We start from the raw sequence: 22,231 nt of genomic DNA on the forward strand, positions 1-22,231 counted from the left end.
TCTGTTACATGGGCACTTCATTTTTTTAAACTTATTACAACTCCAGACTTTTTTGCGTTCCGTACGCACCATTCAAAGCGACGTCATCAATTTTCAAAACTTTCTGAGATCATTTGCTATTTTTTAGTCATTTACCGATTTGTTTAGAAAGTTAAATGACCGTGAAATTGAAAATCACTACAAAATGAACTCTGAAAATGTCAAAACTTGGCATGGTATCATCATTTCACCCACATAGCATGTGCAAAAGAGTAAAGAGGGTTACGGCAAAAACTGGACGCACTTCGTGTACAAACTGGACAATCTCTTTCGAAGTATCAGGGTTTCGGACGAGAACTCATCTGTTACATGGGCACTTTATTTTTTTAAACTTATTACAACTCCAGACTTTTTTGCGTTCCGTACGCACCATTCAAAGCGACGTCATCAATTTTCAACACTTTCTGACATCATTTGCTATTTTTCAGTCATTTACCGATTTGTTTAGAGAGCTAAATGACCGTGAAATTGAAAATCACTACAAAATGAACTCTGAAAATGTCGAAACTTGGCATGGTATCATCATTTCACCCACATAGCATGTGCAAAAGAGTAGAGAGGGTTACGGCAAAAACTGGACGCACTTTGTGTATAAACTGGACAATCTCTTTCGAAGTATCAGGGTTTCTGACGAGAACTCGTCTGTTACATGGGCACTTCATTTTTTTAAACTTATTACAACTCCAGACTTTTTTGCGTTCCGTACACACCATTTAAAGCGATGTCATCAATTTTCAAAACTTTCTGACATCATTTGCTATTTTTTAGTCATTTACCGATTTGTTTAGAGAGCTAAATGACCGTGAAATTGAAAATCACTACAAAATGAACTCTGAAAATGTCGAAACTTGGCATGGTATCATCATTTCACCAACATAGCATGTGCAAAAGAGTAGAGAGGGTTACGGCAAAAACTGGATGCACTTCGTGTACAAACTGGACAATCTCTTTCGAAGTATCAGGGTTTCTGACGAGAACTCATCTGTTACATGGGCACTTCATTTTTTTTAACTTATTACAACTCCAGACTTTTTGCGTTCCGTACACACCATTCAAAGCAACGTCATCAATTTTCAAAACTTTCTGACATCATTTGCTATTTTTCAGTCATTTACCGATTTGTTTAGAGAGCTAAATGACTGTGAAATTGAAAATCACTACAAAATGAACTCTGAAAATGTCGAAACTTGGGATGGTATCATCATTTCACCCACATAGCATGTGCAAAAGAGTAGAGAGGGTTACGGCAAAAACTGGACGCACTTCGTGTACAAACTGGACAATCTCTTTCGGAGTATCAGGGTTTCGGACGAGAACTCATCTGTTACACTGGCACTTCATTTTTTAAAACTTATTACAACTGCAGACTTTTTTGCGTTCCGTACGCACCATTCAAAGCGACGTCATCAATTTTCAACACTTTCTGACATCATTTGCTATTTTTCAGTCATTTATCGATTTGTTTAGAGAGCTAAATGACCGTGAAATTGAAAATCACTACAAAATAAACTCTGAAAATGCCGAAACTTGGCATGGTATCATCATTTCACCCACATAGGATGTGCAAAAAACAAAACAGAAAATAAATAAAATAGAAAAGACAAAAAATATATAAAAAATTACTCAAAAATAAATAGCAGAAAAGAAAAAAACTATATAATTTTTTTTATATTCACAAAGAAACTAAATACAGCAAAAAACTACTCAGAAATAAATAGAAGAAAATTATATAAAAAATTGTTGGGGCGCTGCCCAGTGGGCCTGCCAGACCTAGGGTTTTCAAATACAGTCCCAGAAGGGCCAGCAGGCTCACAGGGCAGCGCGCCGAAGTTAGGCCCAGAAGCCTGCTATAGAGAGGAGTTCGAGACAGCAGCCGCGCCGGGGCTTTTAAACTGGTGCGGGCGCCCCTCGGCTAGCAAGGTGGGACTAAACTTGCCCGCACCGCTCCTGCGCCAGCGCACCCCTTTAGTACCGGGTCGTAGCTCCAACCGGTACTAAAGGGGGCCTTTAGTACCGGTTGGAGCTATGAACCGGTACTAAAGGGGCAGTTTCCCGCCCCTTGGCCTAGCAAAAATTGGCCTTTAGTACCGGTTGGTGGCTCCAACCGGTACTAAAGGCCCCTCCTATATATATGGCACTTACGAAAAATTCAGTTTCATCGACCACCACTTCTTCTCCAACTACTTCGCGCGACATCGCCGCCACCGCCGCCGCGCCGTCACCCATCGTGCGCCGCCCTCGCCGCCCCCGCCGCCCGTCGTCGCCGTCACCGCCGTCGCCCCCGCCGCCCGTCGTCGCCGTCGCCGCCGCCCCGTACTACGTCGCCGTCTTGATCGCGCCGTCCCCGTCGCATCGCCGTCTCGCGCCGCCGCCCGTACGCCGCCGCCCCCCGCTCGTACACACACACATACACACACACACAGAGACACACACACACGTATTGTTTTTACTTATTTTCTGTTGTTTAGATTAATGTTAGATAAATTACGTAGATAAGAATGTTAGAATGTTAATGTTAGATGAATTATATGGAAAAGATGTTAAATATTAATGTCAATTTTAGATGAATTAGCTAGATATTAATTAGGTATATATATGAGATTTGAACTAGTTGAATTAATATAACTAGTTTATTTTTAGTATGAAAATTAATAGAACAAGTTTATTTTTAGTAAGAAAATTTAGGTATATGAGATTATTTGAACTAGTTGAATTAATATAACTAGTTTATTTTTAGTAAATGCTTAGTTGAACTAGTTGAATTAGTAGAACTAGTTTATTTTTAGTAAGAATATTTAGGTATATGAGATTTGATGATCTAATTAAAATATTATTATATATATAGCTACTTTATATATTTTAGTAAGAAAATTAATAGAACTAGTATATTTTTAGTAAATTCTTAGTTGAATAAGTTGAATTAATAGAACTAGTTTATTTTTAGTAAGAAAATTTAGATATCTGAGATTTGATGATCTAATTAAAATATTACTATATATAGCTACTTTATATATATTTTTAGTAAGAAAATTAATAGAACTAGTTTATTTTTAGTAAATTCTTAGTTGAATTAATAGAACTAGTTTATTTTTAGTAAGAAAATTTAGATATCTGAGATTTGATGATCTAACTAAAATATTACTATATAGAACTAGCTACTTTATTTTAGTAAGAAAATTAATAGAACAAGTTTATTTTTATTAAATGCTTAGTTGAATTAGTTGAATTAATAGAACTAGTTGAACTAATATAAGTAGTTGAATTAGTTGAATTAATAGAACTAGTAAGTGTTTAATGTTTCACCTATATGAACATAGGAAATGTCGTCTGACGACGAAAAAGATTTCATTAAGTGCGAATTCTGTGAAGATCAGCGCGGCCTGTGCGACAGAAATTTCTTTGTTGATGATAGGCGCTTCAGCATCAAGCTGGATGAGACCTTCGAAGTGGATACAGTAAGTCACAACGACAAGTCTTTTTTCGTAATTAAGCATGACTTATATATGCTTCATTTGCTTCAACTTATAATTTTAAATTTTCACTACCTACTAGCGCATCCCCTGCCATGCAAGAATTTTTGTCTTGGATAAGATAGGTTTCAGTGCTATGAAAACTATGGAGGTAAAGAGAGTTTACCTGAAGACCGAGCATGGTTATACTTTCAACGTCAAATTATACAATGCAGACACGTACACCTATTTTGAATGCAAAACTTGGCAAGCACTATGCAAGGCTTATGCATTTGAGCCTGATATGGTTATCACCTTTGATATTCGTCCGGAAGATGATATTGAAGGTAATAGAGACATCTGAGTCGATGTGCAGACGCCTCCAGTTCTACCATTATGTGAGTTTCTCAACCATATTTATGTCTTTGATATTGTTTATTCAAAAATAGTTGACAACTAATTTCTATTGACAGCTTATTTCCATTCAAGCAAACATGTCCGGCGCTTGGTAGACAGGACCTACTACTGTCCCGGAGCTGAACTAACCTGCGAGGAGATAAGTCATTATGTTTCATGGCTTGAGGATCTTGATGCTGTTAAGAGAAATCATTTTTCTGAATTTGAAAATCTTAGTACTCAAAACATGCGACCAATAGTGATCGTATTGAACTACGGTCACATGTATTTAGGAAAGATGGTAAGATTTTTACTATTAGTCCTCAGTGCATCTTTTGCATACATTATTTTTCAAGCTAAACTTTCATTGCTAAGTATATTAATTACTATACGATGTTCTTCAACAGGGACTCCCGATGACAGTTGTGCCTCAGTGGATCGAGACTAAAGGTCGCATGTCAATTGTTAGCTTACGGCCAAGATATCCTAAAGTGCACATGAGTGCATTCAGGATTTCTGAAAGCGATGAATGCTTAATAGTGAAAGATTGGAGCAAAATTGTTAACGATCGCAGAGAAGTACTAGGGGGCAGCAATCAGAAGCGCAACCCACGATTAGGAGACGGGTTCATCTGCATGCTCCAATATGATGAATCAGGAGAGCTATACATGTTCTATGCTATTTTACCTGAGAGAGAGAGCAGGAGTGATTTAGCTAGTTATCATGCTCTTAGTACTTGTTGTCCTCTCATGCGTGTCCGTGTTCTTCGTCCTGAACTTAATCTCAAAGAGTGATTTGCTTCTGTGGTGTTATGAACGCTTATAATATCATGACCATGTTGAACTCGATGATATCTTTGCTAGCTAGTATATACTGTTGTTGGTGATGATATGATGCAAGAGTTTTTATATTTATATGATGATGATGATGACGATGAGTTATTATATCATTTATGAAAGAAACCGCATATTAGTTTCAACTGGATGGATCCTAGCTAAGTGATCAAGTATATGCCATATCCATATTACTTGATCACTAGTGATCAAGTAATATGGATATGGCATATACTTGATCACTTAGCTAGGATCCACATGCATCCAGTCGAAACTAATCTGCGGTACTTTCACCTAATGATTTAACAACTCATTATAATGTAAAACAATCACTAAATTAAATTGAAAACACAAAACTAAAGGAAAAATTAAAATTAAAACCAAAACACATCCAAACATTTAGTACCGGTTGGTGTTACTAACCGGTACTAATGTCCTACACGCACCCGGGTCTGGCTCGTGCCACGTGGTGGCACGTTAGCGCCGGTTCGTGCCGAACCGGTACTAAAAGGGGGGGGGCCTTTAGTCTCTACTCTTTAGTGCCGGTTGCAGAACCGGCACTAAAGGCCCTTACGAACCGGCGCTAAAGCCCGGTTCTGCACTAGTGGGGTGGTTTAAGGGTCCATATTGGAGATGCCCTATGGCAAGTTATATTTTTCACGAGCTTCAAGGTACGACTTTGAGTATACATTTTTTTTACTTAGAAAATGCTTGCAAGATTAGTAGAGAAATATTTGACACAGATTATTTTTGCAATCTGTGTTGATCTAGAGTCCTATGATTTTTATTTCTGCATTGATCTTTCATTCATAGGATTGAATCATATAAAATTTTTCTCTAAGGAACCATTTGTACTACATTTCATAAGAAATCTAGCATTCACTTAAATATCTAAGAAAAAATATTTTGTTTTCTCTATGACGCAATCAAATAAATTCAAGTTTTATAGGATCCAAGTCAACATGACATTCCAATTGTTTGTTCTTTCTACTAAGGCGTTTTTAATTAGGAAAACGCTTGCGTTCAGCCCGCGGATTGCACACAAACGATCCGCCCGCTGCTGTGCGTTACGCGTGTCTTCTTTGCATGTCTTTTTTCTGCAACATCATGCATGTTGCATATTGCATCCCACAACAACATACATGTTGCAAAAACAATGGAGATGAAAAAAACTACAAATATTTTCTGCAGCATCATCTGTGTTATAATTTTTTTTCCACAACAATACCCATATTGCAAAATTAATATAAAAAAATTTCACAACATCACATATATTGCAAAAGGTTTCTGCAACATAAGTTTTGTTGCAAAGTATTCTGCAACATCATCCTTGTTGCAAAAATCTCAAACCGAACACCGTATCTGTCCGAACACTGCTGAAATCTCAAACCGAACACCGTATCCGTCCGTGGATGAGTGGGGACTAGTTCGACAACCCTTGGCCGCATTGCCCAACCGCACCGCCATCGTCCCTACAGCGGCGAAAGGGTGTGCCCAATCGCAGTGGCGGAGCGACCAAAAAAATGTTTGGGCGGGCTGGATATACAAACACTGCTACCAAATTAAAAATAATACATTTGTTATGGGGTAAGCTTCATTTATTGCTCCAACCCTGGGCGGGCCATGGCCCTTTGAGCCTTGCAAGGCGGCTTGGTGTTTCTATGCAACATTTCACGGCCTTTTTGGTTCAAAGGATTTTTTGTAGAATTTTCGAAGGATTAGAGTCCTATGACTTCTATTTCTGCACTGATCTTTCATTCATAGGATTGAATCATATACAATTTTTCTCCAAGGAACCATTTGCACTACATTTCGTAAGAAATCTAGAATTCACTACCTAAAGATCTAAGAAAAAATATTTTGTTTTTTCTGTGATGCAATCAAATAAATTCAAATCTTATAGGATCCAAATCAACTGTTTGTTCTTTCTATTCAGGCATTTTTTACAGTCTCATCCAGCATGCAAGAGATGACATGTGAGGCTAGAGCCACGTGTCAGTGATACGCTGGATTATTTTTATTACCTGTCACACCTGTACTTGTTTTTGGTGGCGAGCTGCTTTTAATATCGTCGCCAACCAACGAGACACCGGATACATAGCAAGAACCTTGCGAGCACACACAGCATATACGCAGAGAGATGTGCACCAGCTAGCTAGCACTCGCAGACGCGCCAAACCATAATCAGTTCACTCTAGCTAGCTACCTGTACATAGAAGGCGAATACATCCGTGGCGTGGAGCGAGGCGGCCCATGACGACGTACAGGGTGTGCTGCTTCCTCCGGCGCTTCCGGCCGGCGTCCAACGAGCCGTCGGAGGCCATCGGGGACGTGTTCGAGGCGTACGCCGGCGCCGACGGCGGCGGCAGCGCGCTCGGGGAGGAGGCGCTCAGGAGGTTCCTCCGGGAGGTGCAGGGGGAGGCCGGCGACGACGACGTCGAGGCGGCGGCGAGGGAGGTCCTGGCCTTCGCGGCGGAGCACCGGCTGCTCAAGAAGGGCGGCGGGCTCACCGTCGAGGGCTTCCACCGGTGGCTCTGCAGCGACGCCAACGCCGCCCTCCATCCTCGCCGTGGGGTAATCAAAACAGTTATCTTCATCCCATCCGCCCGTATACTAATCAAAACTGTTGTCTTCTTCCTTAAAAAATGTCAGAAGGAACTTTTCCAAGACAACAGCTTCTACGATTTTCCATGGTTTGAATTGCACAAAGATCCTGAAATATTTTTCTACTAGTAAATACATAAACTTGGTTCTCAGCAGTGCAATAGAATGTTCTAACCATACTGATTAATAGTGGGCTGATTAATTTACTTCTCTTTCTAAAATCATTTCTGCTGATTGATTGATTCTTGGTCAGATATGGCTAGGACAGTAACAAAGTCGAGTACTAGAAAATATTTTATAAGCAAATAGGGTGGTTTCTGCAAACGTGATTTAGCTCCTCCATTTATGTCAACACGGAACAGTCATAAATGGAGTCACGAGTACTGTTGGTAAACAGGTTAGGCACATGTGCAATGTCCCTGATGTATGGATCATGCAGCAGTGTTGCGCTTGTGCTGTGTCCCCCATGCTAGAGAGTGGCACCAAAATTAGGATCTTTCCACGTACTAGCTCGCAAGGATTTATGTCTTTTGTTTCAGCTTCTATCGGTTATTTGGCAGAGAGACCTGGCTAGAACATTTAGCAATCATCACCATAAGATGATGAAGTCGTTTAATACCCATGATAATTGTCTTTTTGCGGGAAAATTATGCGATTGATTGATTGATTGAAGGGGGTCTCCTGTGTAAACTTGACAGAGAATCTGTCAAATCTTAGTTATTGGGTAGGTGTGGTATTGCAAGAACTGCGTGACTACATTTCTAATTCTCGAAACTACACGCGGTTTTGCGCAACTTTAAATTTCATGGTATGCATGTAACTCTATCAATTCAGAAATAAAACTACTTTATAGTCGAATAAGGATCAGCAGATGAGTTCTTAAGCTTATCTGCTTCTGTTGGACCTGTATGAGAGAGATAAGGTTCCGCTTATGTACAATCAAACACTTCACACTTTGGAGCAGTTTTGACCTGCTGCCAGTGCGCAAAGCTATCAAATTGGATCACTTCCAACGTTTCCACAAGCATTTACATGTATTATAGCTTCATACTTTTTCTAAAAAGCATTGCTAAAACGATCATGAGAGGTTAAACAACTAAAAGACACTAGGTACAGGTACTTAGTGAACTAAGTCACCTGCCCCCACTCTTTGATTAGTGTTATTGGCTGCCTAACTCACCATGTGTCTAGTGGTTATTTGTTTATCAAAAAGTACCCTGATGAAATGGGATGTTGATCACATTATTAGAGCGCCTTAAACAAGTACTTCTATTTCCTTGTAGAAAAACAAGTAAATATAAAAAGCATCAAAATAAGAATTCAGTCAACGCCGCAGCATGAATGGTTCGATAGACATGCTTGGATACCAAGCTCGTCATTTGTGTAGAATTTTATGGGTCTCACATGGTCTGGTCTTGAAGTATGGGTGGGTTTGTTATTGGACATACATGATCTAGCTGCAACTGCTCTTGGAACAGAGTGATAAAGAACGAAGAAAATATATTATATCATTATTGTTCAGTTAGCTACAGGCCAAAATAGCATTCCTCTATCAACTTGAATACGTACTAGAGAAAAGCATGACTCTTCAACTTTGTTGAATTTGGTATACAATTTTCCCTTTTTTTCTTTTTTTTGCGGGGGTAAAAGAGTTTTATTCCATATGCATAGGGTTACAACAGCACTAACTCCTCAATTTCCCTTTTATATGGACCAAAAATATGAATACACACGTAACGCTTTCATTAAACCACCTACATTATTAGGTAGCCAACATTTCCTCCCAGACTTCGTTCACGCGATATTTGTCCAACCAAACTATTTCCTCCGTTTTAAAATGGATGACTCCTAAAGGTGAGCTGAAACAAAGGTTAGTACAAAGTTGAGTCATCTATTTTGGAACGGAGGGAGTACTATATACTGAACCATGGCCGGTGAGCTGAAACAAAGGTCTGCCTAAAAATGCTGGAAATGGCTTATTTCAGTACTCCTATTATTCTTTCTTTTTTACGGAATGAACTAATTGTCCAATAGCGATGTTTGGGTGTCCCACTTATATGTGTAGATCGTTCGCTAAATTATTGGCTTGGTTAACATTAACTTCCTCCCAAACACTCTTCGCTCGGCCGCTGATTTATTTAAGTCCCGGGGAGAATTAATTTGTTGGAAAAATATCATGACTTGTTCAGTATAGTGCAGAAAACAAATCATAAACCATACTATGAATTAAGTATTTAGGTGGCCCATATAGAATGTTTGGACGGTTGTGTGCGTGGATCCTTCGATCGGCCCGACTCTGACCTGTCCGATGTGGACGTATGATTGCGTATTATTGGACGTATTTGGTAGCTGCAACCGTACTTTCCCCTTGGCCGTATGTACGTATATATCTCACAGCTGGTACCGGGGAGCTATCTCACAGTTGGATTATTATTTACCAAATTTGGTGCGTGCGTGCAGGTTCACCATGACATGGGGCTGCCGCTGTCGCACTACTTCATCTACACGGGCCACAACTCGTACCTGACCGGGAACCAGCTGAGCAGCGGGTGCAGCGAGGCGCCCATCGCCAAGGCGCTTCGCGACGGCGTCAGGGTCATCGAGCTCGACCTCTGGCCCAATGCCGCCAAGGACGACGTCGAGGTCCTCCACGGCAGGTACCAGTTGCACGCATGAACTTTTTATTTTCACTTGCACTTGTCGGTAAAAAATCGGCTACCGGACGACACTCGGGCTCGACATACACACCTGAAAAATTTGATGGGTCATTCAATCGTTCGCAATCCGAAGGAAAACGAAACTAGAACAACCACACGATTAGACGTAGATCGATGATGAGGCTAAAGACAACGTCTCCTTCATCTAGAGAGAGCGTGACTAAAGACGACGGAATGTCTTTTGGCACGTTGGAATAATTTTGGTGTTCTGAATGACACCACCAGGGCCCAGCTTAAGCCTAATGGTGTGAACCTCTAAAAAGGTGAAAATGAAGTTTCTCTTTCTTGAAAACAATTGACAATGAAGTGTTTTATTTGTTGAGAACAAGTGAAAACGATTTTTTTATAGAGAACATTGCTGTACTTTATTGATCAACAACGACGTTCTGGGATTTATATTACAGGGTCATGTTGAAATGGCCTGAGATCAATGTTGACGTAGGCCCAAGTTACCATAGAATCGATCCAATTGCAGGCCCAAGCTACGGAATGTTTTGGGGGATTCACCGTCGACGAGATCGGAGATAGAGTGCACGGTCACTATGAACGGCCGGTGACGCAGCAACGGCGACCGACGGCGGTGGCCGTTGTGGCAAACCTTTGACCAGCGACGTGACGTGGATTTGTGTTTTGCAGGACATGGACGTCGCCGGTGGACCTGATGAAATGCCTGGAGACCGTCAAGGAGCACGCCTTCGTCTCCTCCCCATACCCCGTTATCCTCACCCTCGAAGATCACCTCACTCCGCATCTTCAAGCCAAAGTAGCAAAGGTATGTTCCCCGGATTCCCCAATACCATACTGGCCTTTTCCTCATCTGCACTCTTCAACTCCGAAATTCAAGGGGGGATTTGATTTAAAAAATACCAAATCTTAGTTTGGTCTTCTTTTCATTTTTGCGCGGAATCTTAGTTTGGTCTTCGATAAAATGCCATGCCTTATCAAAGGCCAGATTGACGTCAGATTTATGGGAGTTATATTTTGGACCTGAATATCCAGCCAACGTCAGATTTTTAGGCAAGACAGATCGAACATTTTTTCATGGCAAGTTATGTTTGTCGAAGATAGAAGTTTAGTTCGGGAGCATGGCAAATCTGCCTCCGTTCCTCTTTTTTTTTGACAGCAAATTGTCGTGCTTGCAAACTAAACTTGTCATCCTCACGCGATCACGCCGATATAAGTTGGCATGAAAAACGTTCGATTTACCATGCCTAAAAATCTAACGTCAGATTTTAGCATATCCATATATTTTTGATAGAAAAAGGTTTGAAACAGTATTTGAAGAGAATTGAATTTCCATGCAATTTTTGGAGGATCGGATGATGACCATGCATGTTTGATCATGTCGCAGATGGTCAAGGAGACATTCGGGGACTTGCTCCACCTCTCGGAGTCCGAGGCAATGCCCGTATTCCCTTCCCCCGAGGACCTCAGGGGCAAGATCATCATATCAACCAAACCGCCAAAAGAGTACCTTGAAACCAAGAGTAGCAAGGAGGAGGCCCAAAATGGTAGCGCAGAGGAGGAGAGTGTGTGGGGGGACGAGATCCCCGACAACAAGGCTCAGGTGGCTACTGCTCGCCAGGTATTGTCTTTTACTTGCATGGTCTCCAGTATGCTGTACATGCCCTTTATTATTTTTCTACATGTGGAAAATATGAAATATATAAGTACTCATTAATCAAGATTCAAGATTTGACAAAACATATAACTAAATTATTAATCAATATTCAAGATTTTACCTTCTAGTTGCAATCTTGTGACAAAATTTACCCAGTTCGGTTTCCTCTTGCCACATTTTACCTTTAGTTGCGACTTTGTGATCACTATTGCCCTATTTCATTAATTTTTGCTGTTAAGGAGTATTAGTATTTGTCTAGGAGTCCTATTAGGCTATGTTTCCTTTCCTTGTACCCCAAGTCATGTGTAATATATATATGCCCCATGGGCTATGTAATAGAGATAAGTTGTTTTCCTAACATTTGCAAACTAACAAGACAGATGCATGTGTCGGGAAGACGTGACAACTGACTAGACAGACAACTCAAGTTACTCAACTCATATTCGTTAGGGGTGCATCCGATATGATGCAGGAGAGAAATAATTGGTACAATGCCACACCTGTTTGGTAGAATTAACACAATTTCATGGAATTCGATGGAAGCTGAGGCAATTTGATATAATTAGGCAATTCTATAACAGAGGCGAGCCCAAGCTATCTGTGCAGTCAGCTTTCTCATTGTCGTAACAAGTGGATCTAGTTTTTCTGTTTGGTGGAAATAATAAAATTAGGTAAAATCTACGACAAGATAAAAATGTAGTAAGACTTTTCTTTAATAGCATAAAAGCTCTCAGAAAGTCACAACTCAGGGGTAAAAAGTGGAATTACTTAAATTCATTGATCTAAAAATTATTGAAAGCCTAAAATACAGTGATGAAATGATCGCAAATTTTGCACTAGAACAGCCTAAATATATTCAGGTCTATGATGTAACAGCTGTGAATCCGATGTGCAGGTTTCAGAGAAGGACACAGAGCGGTATGTGGAAGAGGATGAAGAGATGGAGAAGAAGGTACAACAGGGGGTTAACGGGGAGTATAAAAGTCTCATCTCAATCAGCCTCACCCGGAGAAAGCACGACATGGATCAGGATCTCAAGGTTGATCCCGAGAAAGTGTCTCGGATGAGCTTGGGGGAGGCGGCATACGAGAAGGCCACCATTACTCATGGATCTGAAATTATAAAGTGAGATGAATTTAAGTGTCTTTTCTTCTGACATTTTGTTTCTTCAGCGCTCGCTGAATAAAATTTAAGTTAATACGGTGGATTAATGAATCTTTGGTAAATTTCTTTCAGGTTTACACAGAGGAACTTGCTACGGATTTTCCCAAAGACAACGCGCATTACTTCGTCCAATTACAATCCGCTGATGGGCTGGAGATATGGAGCTCAGATGGTTGCAGCAAACATGCAGGTAGCATCTATCATTTTCTTCACGCTTCTGCAGTATATTTATCTTATTTGTCCACAAAACTAAGGTTACCGAAACTAAGCGTTTCCCAATTTGACTTTGAAATTTTCTGGCTTTCCGCAGGGCCATGGAAGGAAACTATGGCTGACTCAAGGGATGTTCCGGGCAAATGGCGGTTGTGGTTATGTGAAAAAGCCTGATTTTCTTATGAACACGGATAAAATGTTTGACCCTAGATCCAAACTACCAGTGAAGACAAGGCTCAAGGTGAAGTGAAGCTTTCTTTTTTCCTTTATGACGAACCAAACGAACAAAAATTACCACACACCGTGCTAAGTTTCTGCCGGTATGCAATATTTTCTTTTTGCCGGATTTGCTACAGTAACTTCAGTATGTAACTTGTTTTCTTCTCGATGCCGTTACCATCTGAAGGTGACTGTCTACATGGGAGACGGATGGCGATTCGACTTCCGTAAGACGCATTTCGACAAGTGCTCGCCACCAGACTTCTACGCAAGGGTCAGTCCTTTCGTCATGCTTCCAACAATTAATCAGTGAGATGAAATGTGATATAGTTACTTACTCAAAACTGTATGTCTGAAAAATAAGTGCAGGTGGGTATAGCAGGAGTGGTTGCAGACACAATGATGAAGGAGACCAAGGTGATCATGGACAACTGGATACCGACGTGGGACCACGAGTTCGAGTTCCCGCTGTCCGTGCCGGAGCTCGCCCTGCTGCGCGTCGAGGTGCACGAGTCAGACAACCACCAGAAGGACGACTTCGCCGGCCAGACCTGCCTGCCGGTCTGGGAGCTCCGGTCCGGGATACGCTCCGTCAGGCTCTACGCCCGCGATGGCGAGGTGCTGCGCTCGGTAAAGCTGCTAATGCGCTTCGAGTTTTCGTAAAGGATCGAGCTCGCGGGCGTTTCCCTGTTGATCCTGGCGATGTTGGTGGTGTGTGTAAAAAGTTTGGAAATTTTTGTTCGTTGGTGCCCCTGTCATTGTGCGCGTGCTTGTGCTGTATATGATGTGATTAGAACTCAATGTGCGACTATTGTTTGTCATTGAGTGTTTGTTGAGTGAGCTAATGAAAGATCAAAGATTGTTCAGCTAGTATACCCAGGACAGTACTCAAGCCAACACAAAGGCTGAATTCACTACTGCAAGCTCTCTGACTCTCTGCTGCATATCGACATAACTTCTGAAACCCCTAGATTAGTTTACAAGCAAAGATTATCTTATGCTCATGAGTTGCAGAAAAAATGAGGAGACTGATATTCTGCAAACGAAGTCAAACGAAGTATTCTAGAAAAAAGATATTCTGCATACGTTCTTTATTTCTAGAAATATGTTAATGGAGTTGATATGAAACGACTTTGTGATTTGCAAGATTAAGGGCGAATGTTCCTGAATGAGAACCTGTTTAAGATCCTTGGATCTTTGACATTGCATTCTTTTACTTAATGATTATGAATTATTTTATAGTATGTTTTTTTCCTAGAAGGCTTTTAATGAGGCATTTTTTTTAGAATAACAAGGAGGTGCTCTCGTGTTCCATTAACTCATAATGAAACCATACATCGATTCAGGCAAGTTTCAAGCATGAACAAATCCAAAGGCAAAGTAAAACTAGGACAGAATCATCCAGTTTTTTACTGTTCTTAGTATATTCCCTATCGCCTGATTCACAGACATTCAAATGGCGTTATTAAAAAGCACGAGATTCCTAAATTTCCATATACACCGCATAGTTGCTGGACATGCCGTTGTCAGCGTAAGTTGTTCATAGGAGGCTTGATTTTATTTTGCTAGTGTATGTTACTTTTTGTTAAACTTTTTTTTTTCAAAATCTTACATCAAGATAAAGTCTTATTTTATTTTATTAGCTATAAAGTCTTATTCATAGTGTAAGTTGATTCATGTTAGAGCAACTCTAGCAGACCCCGCATCCGCTTCTGACCCGCAAAATAACCGCCAAAATACGGGTATGGGCCGAAAAGCCTGCCCGATTAGACCCCGCATCCCGCCCCGGCCCGTAAAAATTTTTGGGGGGCGTGGCAAATTCCCGACCCAACCCGGGAAAACGCGGGTTTCCCCCTCGTGGCTGCGGTGCCCTGCATCACAGAGAAGCAGTTGGCGGAAGGGACATTTCAGCCCTGCGCTCTTTTCCCTCTCCTTCCGCCGCCGCCCGCCCGCCGCCGGCGATTCCGGCCATATCTGCGGGCGGAATCGCTCCGCGGGGCCGCCCCACACCCTCCCGCGCCGAGCCGCTGCACCGCCCCTCCGGATCCGGCGAGAAGAGCCGCCCCCCGTCGCCGCCGCCGCTAGGGATCGACCACCGTCGAGCGCACCCCCCTCGTCACCGCCCGGGATCACCCGCCACCGGTTAGTCCCTTTTTTGTGATTTTTGCGAGCTGTGTAGTAGATTGACACGCCGGTGTGCGTGTAGATGGAGTTGACCCCGTGCGAGAAGTTCTTGCTATCCGATTCATCCGATTCGGACGACTCGGATGTGGAGACCATGCTTGCGACCTTTCGGCAGCAAACATTAGTCATGGCGCTTGCCGTGAAGGAGCATGAAGACGAGTACTGGAAGAGGAGGCGAGGATCTACTGTCAGGCGTCTGTGCATTCCTCGGAATCGCCATCTTGGGAACGAGATGTTGATGCAAGATTATTTTGCGGAGAATCCTACATATCCTGCACACCTCTTCCGCTGAAGGTACCGAATGTGCCGATCCCTCTTTGTGAAACTTGTTGAAGCTTGCGAGGCAAATTGCCGGTATTTACTCAAAGAAGGAATGCCGCGGGCTTAAAAGGATTTAGTGCATATCGAAAAATCTCCGCAGCTATGCGGGTGATTGCATATGGCGTTCCGGCTGACTATGCCGATGAGTATCTTCGCATTGGTGAAGATAGCACAATTGAGTATGTGCGTAGATTTGCGAAAGTGATCGTCTGTGTCTTTGGTCCTGAGTATCTTCGGGCACCCAATGAAGATGACACAAAGAAATTGATGGCAGCTAATGAGAGGAGAGGTTGGCCTGGCATACTAGGTAGCATTGATTGTATGCATTGAAATTGGAAAAATTACGCCAAGGCTTGGCAAGGAATGTATTGTGGCAAGTCTCGTGATGCAGCAATTGTGCTAGAGGCCGTAGCATCCGAGGATTTATGGATTTGGCATTGCTTTTTTGGTATGCCGGGCACTCTCAATGATATCAATGTGTTGCAACGCTCTCATTTGTTTGCTAGGCTTGCTAGTGGTGATGCTCCTTCTTGCAACTACACTATCAATGGGCATGAATACACAAAGGGGTACTATCTTGCAGATGGTATATACCCTCCTTGGTGCACATTTGTCAAGAGCATCAAAGAACCCAAAACAAAAAAACAATGTGAATTTGCAAGGGTGCAAGAGGCAGCCCGAAAAGACATTGAAAGAGCATTCGGTGTTTCACAATCTAGGTTTGCCATTGTCCGTGGTCCTGCTCGTTTTTGGGATAAGAAAACCTTGAAGAACATCATGACATGTTGTGTTATCCTGCACAATATGATTCTTGAAGATGAGAGAGGAATGAACTTAGAATTCTTTTACGACAATGTGGGTAGCCGTGTCAAACCAGCTAGAGACCCAAACCGCATTAGAGCTTTTCTTCAGACATACAAGTAGATTGAAAATGCAGACACGCATTTTCAACTTCAGGAAGATCTCATTGAGCACCATTGGCAAAGGGCTGGACAGTGACTTAATTTTGTATTCATGACAAGTTTTGTATTGCATTATTTAAGTTTGCTACGGTGGTTTGAATAATTATTTGTAATGCGGATGATTATTGTTTTATGTTTGATTTGAATAATTCAGTTTGTTTTCGATTGTTGAATTATGTTGGATTTGATATTTGCGGGCTGATGATATGTGGGATGCAGCGGCGCAAAGAGCAGAACCCGCATAGCCGACCCGTAAAAAAGCATATTCCGCGAATATACTTTTTTACGGATCCGTTTGGGGGGTCTGCATCTGTGCCAGCCCGCGCCGGCCCGCAAAAGCTGTTTTACGCGAACTACAAACGCGTTTTGCGGACCGGCGGGATGCGGGGTCTGCTAGAGTTGCTCTTACTTGTGTATGTTTTATAAAGCAGGAAGAATAATCAATCATGTATCCTAGAAGGAGGTATGATTCCCGTGCTGAAAAGAGTTCGGATATGATATATTATATAAATATTATATGAAATAACACAATTTAAAGTTATATAATTAAGTAAAAATTCGCTTTACTTACATTGATTCTTTTAGCAAATTTAGAGCCCTATTTTGATTTTCGTCCCGGGCCCCAAAATTTTTGAAGACGGCCCTGGTTTTATACTGTAGTACCTCCAATACTACTGATGTATTTTGTTGTTTCATAAAAAAGGTCTTCCTAAATCAAACTAAGGCTAAGTTTTATGTCATTGATTTTACATGAAGATTCATGCAGGTATTTTTTTTCCTTTTCTTTCTTAATATTTAATTTGAGTCACTTATGCGTGCAATAATTAGGGCACATCTAGATATGTCCTAGATAACACCTTCCAAAAATTCATTTTTTTTTTGTTTACTACTCCTATCTTTTATCTAATTTAGTGTTCATTCTGGAGTAGATGAGCTCAGGCTCAAGACTTCAAGAGCAATAACCAGAAATATGCACTTATCTTCTTTTCATAATTATGTACTATTTTTTAGAGAAATAATTATGGCCAGTACTAGGCGTCATCCGGATGATGTCCCGGGGAAATAAGCCGCCTTGCCCATCGTTGATTTCCGCTAATACAGTACGATCTGGGCCGATGGATTCCTTGACGACTGGACCACGGCACGGCTTAAATCCCAACATGCACATGTCTCCCGCAGCTGCAGCCACCAACGTGATATCCCCGCACCCGTCAAAAGAAAAAAAAACAACGCCCTGCACGAGCATACTCTAACGAGAGCATCAGCATTGTGTCCCACGATGATGCTCCATATATCAGCAAGCCATATGGCCGGTCACATTACAGCAAAATGGCCGGCGAGCTTGCCATATATCAGCCACGGCAATAGCGCCGATGAGCTCTTGGGTTGAAGCAACGCCCCTCGTGCGACCATCCTTTCAAGCATCATTGATACTCCGTTGCTGCACCGGCGATGCTCTGGCGACTCGGCTATGCTCCATTGCAGTGCCGGTGATGCTCCGGCGGTTCAGCCATGCTCTGTTGCAGTACCGTCAATGTTTCAGCGGCCCGACAATGCTCCAACGGCTCAGCCATGTTCCGTTGCAGTGCCGGCAATGTTTCGGCGGCCCGACGATATGCTCCATCATAGCGCCAGTGATGCTCCTTCGCAGCGCCGTCGATGTTTCGGCGGTCCGATGATTGCTTCATCGCGACACCGAGGATGTTTCCGGCGGGCCGGTGATGCTCCATCGCAGCACCGACGCGCTCCATTGTATCAACGACGATGTTTCGGTGGCCCCGACGATGCTCATCGTAGCACCGGTGATCCTCCGATGACCCCGACGATACTCCGGCGGCCCAGCGATGCTCCATCGCAGCACCGATGTAGCAACAACGATGTTCCCGCGGCCCCGATGATGCTCATCGTAGCACCGGTGATCCTTAGATGACCCGACGATACTCCGGCAGCCCCGTGATGCTATTGTAGCAATGGCCATGTTCCCGCGGCCCCGACAACGCTCCATAACAGCACCGGCGATACTCCACAAAGCTCCATTGTAGCAAAGACGATGTTCCGACGGCCCGATGATGCTCATCATAGCACCCAGCAATGCTCCATAATAGCACCAGTAATGCTCCGCGAAGCTTCATTGCATCAACAACGATGTTTCGGCGGCTCTGATGATGCTCGATCGAAGCAAAGGTGATGCCCCGACGGTCGACGATGCTCCGTAGCAGTATGGGTGATGCTCCACAAAGCTCCATTGCAACACGGGTGATGTTTTCGACGGTCCGACAATGCTCCATCGTAGAACCGGTGATGCTCCGGCGGTCCGACAATGCTCCATCATAGCAACTGCAATGTGGGACATGTTGCGACGGCTGGAACCTCTTGATATTGCGACCGCAACATGGGTGATGTTGTGCAGCAACAAGTGTAACTTGAGACAAGTTGTGATTGCAACATGGAACCTGTTGCGATGGACGCAACATTGGCGATGTTGTGCCACGATGGCTGCAATTTGGGAAAGGCTATGATTGCAACGAGGGACATGTTGCGATGGCTGCAACATTGCGATGTTGTGTGGCGATGAGTGTTTGCAATGCCGGCCTAGCAGAACCTCCTGAGTGCAACATAGGTCATGTTGCAAATGGCGAGTGCAACATGAGTCATGATGCAAATGGTGGCCCCAGCTAAATGGCCAACGCATCCAAATCAGACGACTGTAGCGCGCGTCTTCCAATAGTAGTTCTGGAGGCATCCGCGTGTCAGTCGGACAACGAAATAGCGCGCGCCAGAAAAGCTAGTGGCGAGTCAACTTGTAGCATTGCATGTCCAGTTTGCAGCAGCACCGATCGACCACCCAACGCCACGCGTCTGTTTTACAACCGGTTAGTCTTATACGTAGAGTGTATGCAGTAGCGTTACCCATCCTTCTAGCGTCCGCGTTACTGACTTTTTTATGTAGCAAATATATATTTTGATCGTTGGAAAATATCAATTAAAAATATATTACAGTTATGTAAGCTTTTTCACACAAAAATAAAACAGGCCAGCCAAACACTTATATCACACGAAGAAACACTTTACAGCACGGACTATAATTGCATCAGACACTATGTTGGCCTTGATTGCATTGTGAACTTTTCATTTGCGGGAGTAATGGACAACAGAATGGTCAGTGCTAATCTATGTAGAGCTCGCTTCTTCAGACGGTTAATGCATGCAGCATGTAGAGTCATGCGGTCAACTCAGTAAAGGAAAATGGCTGACGCCCATGGCAGTGAAGTGCAGATGAGAGAAAGTAGCAGCAGTAGCGGTGTAGGCGCATGCGGGTGCAGGAGTTAAACAGTAGGCAGTAGCAGCAGATTCTCTCGAAAGGAAAAAACAATAGCAGCAACGGTCTCACATGGGCACGCAGTCGTGGGACACAATGAAATTATTTGGCAAAGTCACAGGAACATAACGAAATTATTTGGGTCTGTTTGTTTCAAGTACTGAAGTTATCTCTCGAATTAAACACCAAATCGAACTAATTAAGAAGGGTCCTTAATTTATTCTGCCAAAAAAAAGAGTGAAGGGTCCTTAATTTCAGCGGAAGAAGGCGAAGGCTTGGTAGCGGCGGTAGAGCGCGCCGAGCCGGCCGGCGTCCCGGTAGAGGCTGAAGAGGGGTACCTTGTGGCCGCTGTCGAGGTCGTACCGCAGCAGGCGCTTGCCCTTGTCCACCACGATGAACTCGTCGCTCGCACCGGCGAAGTCCACCGGCGTCTCGTGGTTGTGCAGCGACAGGAAGTACCACACCGATATGTCCTCCACCAACGCCTCGTGCACGCGCCGCCACGACGACGGCACGCCCTCCATCATCACCCACACGCCGTGCACGCCCTCCAGGCCGTCGTGCGGGAGCATCGAGTCGCCCCTCTCGTCGCGGATGTCGAACGCGCACAGCCGGAGCCGCGCGCCCGCCGTGCCCAGCGCCCGCCCCACCCGGCACCTGGACTGCTCCGCCTCCGGCGGCTCGCGTAGCACCGAGGCGCGGCCGCGGGCGGCGTCGTAGCGGACGATGCGGCCCTTGCGCCGGCTGAGCCAGTAGAAGCAGGTGCCGACGTGGACGCCGGGGGATGCGGCGCCGAGGCAGCGCGTCACGCCTTCCGAGCGGAGCTCCCGCACGTTCCACGTGCCGGTCGTGGACGAGAAGGTCTCCACGAGCCCGCGGCGGAGCCTGCGCCGGAGGAGAAGGACCACCGTGAAGATCGTGTTGCCGGTGGACGCGTCGACGTGGTACTCGAGTCCGCGGTTGGCGTCACTGTCCGGTGCGATTGTTGATGGCGGGAGCGCCAGCCAGCGGTTCGCGCCTGGGTCGCACACATAGAACCGGCTCTGGCTGCGGGCCAGCAGGAGTCGGCCATGGGATGCGACGATGGAGATGTCGAGCATGGGGACGGTCTTCTCAAAGAAGACGACGTAGTCCTCCACCTGCACTTGTGACGCCGGCGGCGACTGATCGGGATGCTCCAAGCGCACAGTGTCCGGCTCGGCGACATCTATCACCGTGGCGGTAGGGACGACGACCGCAGCCTGCTGTTCAGCGGCGTCGTCCTCAGAGTCAGAGCCGTCGAACAAGCTGCCGACCACCGGCTGTTCTGCTTCAGCAGCGACGTCCTCGGACTCGGACTCAGACTCGGACACATAAGGAACGTCGTCTTCGTCGTCGGCGCCGGTGGAGTAGAGAAGGCGGAAAACTGATTTTTCGGCGCCCTTGTCGAGGAGGGCGGGCGTCGGATCTGGCCGTGGAACTCGGACGATTTGCCGTTGCAGAGGCAGGCGATCCATGTACCTACCGGGGACGGGGAATCTGACGGGGAAGCCGTCGCCAGGGTTGGTGGCGACGAGAGTGAGGTGTGAGTATCCTGTCTTGCCGCGTGGCTGGACGATGAAGGCGGACGGGCCGTCGTCGAGGAGCGGCAGCGGCCGCGGGGAGAGGTGGCGGCAGAGGAACGTGGGCTGGCAGAGCACCGCGCGCCACCGCCGGCAGACAGCGGCGAGACGGTACGCTTCTTTGGTGGGGAGCCGGTGCAGGATCTCGGAGACGATGCCGTCGTCCAGGTGCGGCGCGGCTTGCATGGCGGCGGCGGCGGCGGCGCTGGAGAGCGAGCCCGGCGTGATGGCGAACGCCATATGCACGTGGACTCGGAATCTAACTTGTAATTGGGCCGGGCGTTACGTGCGTCTGCGTATATATGTAGTATACGCAGCCGACCTCGTATGATCGTTATGGGGCGTTGTGTTTTAATTTCAACGGCCGATGGATCTCGCGAGCGTGCGTGCGTGCGGGTTAAGTCAAACTCCAGACCCACAGAAGAGTCAACAACTCTTTTGTTTTGGGAAACTTAGGCCTAGGGCATCTCCAACGCCACGCTCAAACCACCGGCATACATCCAAACCACCACGTTATCCAGATAGCAAAAGTCATTTAATACGGTTCGGACGTACTTTCTTCCGCGAACCGAAAACAAATTTGGGGGCT

The 22,231-nt window shown here is 44.6% G+C and overlaps 1 protein-coding gene across 1 annotated transcript; it reads left to right on the plus strand.

Annotated features, from left to right (window-relative positions):
• The first annotated feature begins 6,764 nt into the window (after window positions 1-6,764).
• Window positions 6,765-14,128, plus strand: LOC109747792 (phosphoinositide phospholipase C 2). The gene is made up of 9 exons (XM_020306815.4): window positions 6,765-7,291; window positions 9,782-9,978; window positions 10,675-10,810; window positions 11,390-11,623; window positions 12,555-12,784; window positions 12,896-13,013; window positions 13,134-13,277; window positions 13,443-13,529; window positions 13,625-14,128. The coding sequence occupies exons 1-9, from the start codon at window positions 6,971-6,973 to the stop codon at window positions 13,916-13,918; spliced, it is 1,761 nt and encodes a 586-aa protein (XP_020162404.1). The 5' UTR covers window positions 6,765-6,970; the 3' UTR covers window positions 13,919-14,128.
• The last annotated feature ends 8,103 nt before the right edge of the window (window positions 14,129-22,231 follow it).

The sequence above is a fragment of the Aegilops tauschii genome, chromosome 1 (genome assembly GCF_002575655.3).
Source record: "Aegilops tauschii subsp. strangulata cultivar AL8/78 chromosome 1, Aet v6.0, whole genome shotgun sequence".
Classification (NCBI taxonomy): domain Eukaryota; kingdom Viridiplantae; phylum Streptophyta; class Magnoliopsida; order Poales; family Poaceae; genus Aegilops; species Aegilops tauschii.

Bases quoted from the DNA above. Each gene is read 5' to 3' on its own strand.
- LOC109747792 (XM_020306815.4), top strand. From the start codon at position 6,971: ATGACGACGTACAGGGTGTGCTGCTTCCTCCGGCGCTTCCGGCCGGCG. The intron at 9,979-10,674 runs GTACCAGTTGCA...TGTGTTTTGCAG, and splicing joins GTCGAGGTCCTCCACGGCAG to GACATGGACGTCGCCGGTGG. The intron at 12,785-12,895 runs GTGAGATGAATT...AATTTCTTTCAG, and splicing joins CATGGATCTGAAATTATAAA to GTTTACACAGAGGAACTTGC.